General features: G+C 28.9%; 1 protein-coding gene across 1 annotated transcript in view; it reads right to left on the minus strand.

Annotated features, from left to right (window-relative positions):
* Positions 1–259: 259 nt before the first annotated feature.
* Positions 260–1,518, minus strand: part of LOC119674026 — a 29,195-nt gene continuing 27,936 nt past the window's right edge. Inside the window, exons 2-3 of the mRNA XM_038085148.1 lie at positions 559–726; positions 260–409 (exon numbers count right to left, since the gene is read on the minus strand). Of these exons, the coding sequence (XP_037941076.1) occupies positions 260–409; positions 559–726 (318 nt within the window). The remainder of the gene's footprint in view (positions 410–558; positions 727–1,518) is intronic.

A 1,518-nucleotide genomic window follows, 5' to 3' on the forward strand; every position in this document is an offset into this window, starting at 1 on the left:
GTTAGAGTTATAACATATTTTACAACAACTTTCTGCATTTAATTGCGGCTCGCGAAATATTTACAAAAATGTGAACCCTGGAAGAGTTTTTGTTCGCTTTTGAAGAAATCCATTTCTAGATTTTAATAAATTTTAAAATATTTCTATAATAAACTTCAACTTATTTTCGGAATATTTTATTTTTAAAATTTTATTGAACAGTCAAATAAATACTTCACTTTACATCTATAGTTAAAAATATATATATGTATATATTTATTCATTCCTTCCAATATATGCAAGAGCCATTAACACGTAGGAGCATGCGATTATTGATAACCCATTGTGTGTCTAGAGCATATTCTCCTAAAGGAAATGGTAATTTGACTGTTCCATTCAGTATGGTCAGCTTATCGATAAGTACATCATGCTAAAAAATAGTTTTTTATCAAGAAATCGAATAAAAAAAGTTATTATACTATTAATAAAATATAATTACTATATACTATAGTAATAAAATAAAAAAGAGTATTAGAGTAAAAGTTGAATGCAAGCCTTAATTGAATTCCCTGAACTCACATCATAAGGACACGCATGATTTATATTTGAGAATTCCTTTAGAAATTGATAGAAGAGATTGGCTACTGGATTTCTAGCTGGATTTCGTATAAACTGACAGCCATCCACGTTGATATCATACAAAAATGGTTTCCAACCATTAGCACGTTTTAAAAGAGAAACGCGTACCTAAAGAAGCATACATAATATTATTACCTTGAAAGCTTTCACTAAATTCTGGGATTTGTTGACAAACCTTAACTTTCCTAACCACCTCTTTAAGATTAATAAATATGGTTATATAGTTATAATCACGACTAACTGCCTTTATATAGCACTTCTTAAATTCCAGGGCCTGTTTGTCAAAGGTCTCACAATGCAGGTTTGTGAATTTGCAGTGTGCCGCTACCTTCAAATGGAATTAGTTGTTAAAAAAGTTTTTAATTGGTTCCTTATAACTATATCACTTGATGTCATAACTACTTACTAGTTTTATGTTGGGCATGATAACAATTATATTTAGATAGAGTATTAGCAACATTTCATATCTTTTCCTTTGCCGAATGCTCCTACTTGTGGTTTCCATAGTTTCCTCAGAGTTTGACTATTTTCTCTAAAAAATTGATTACATGTCATTCAGTTAGGTAGAAAACACGTAACTAAAAGTAAAAACTATTTGAAAAATAAAGCAATTTATTTACTTAATTAACAAAATCGAAAATAACTCATTTTAATTAGAATAATTTATTTCACATTAACTGGATGAACGATTCGTACGAATTGTGATAGAATGAAATGCTTCATACGCGGCGTCACAGCTCTCTTACGCATTGTATTTTTAGTTTGAAATAAAAAGCATATATGTATATAAAAAGCATATAGATAATTAGAAGATTAATATGTGGATTGCATTCCAATAATCCCTAATTCGGTATTAGTAGGTCTTAAGAAAGAAGTTTTTTACCTCCTAATAATTATTCA

This window comes from Teleopsis dalmanni, chromosome 2 (assembly GCF_002237135.1).
Source record: "Teleopsis dalmanni isolate 2A chromosome 2, ASM223713v2, whole genome shotgun sequence".
Classification (NCBI taxonomy): Eukaryota; Metazoa; Arthropoda; class Insecta; order Diptera; family Diopsidae; genus Teleopsis; species Teleopsis dalmanni.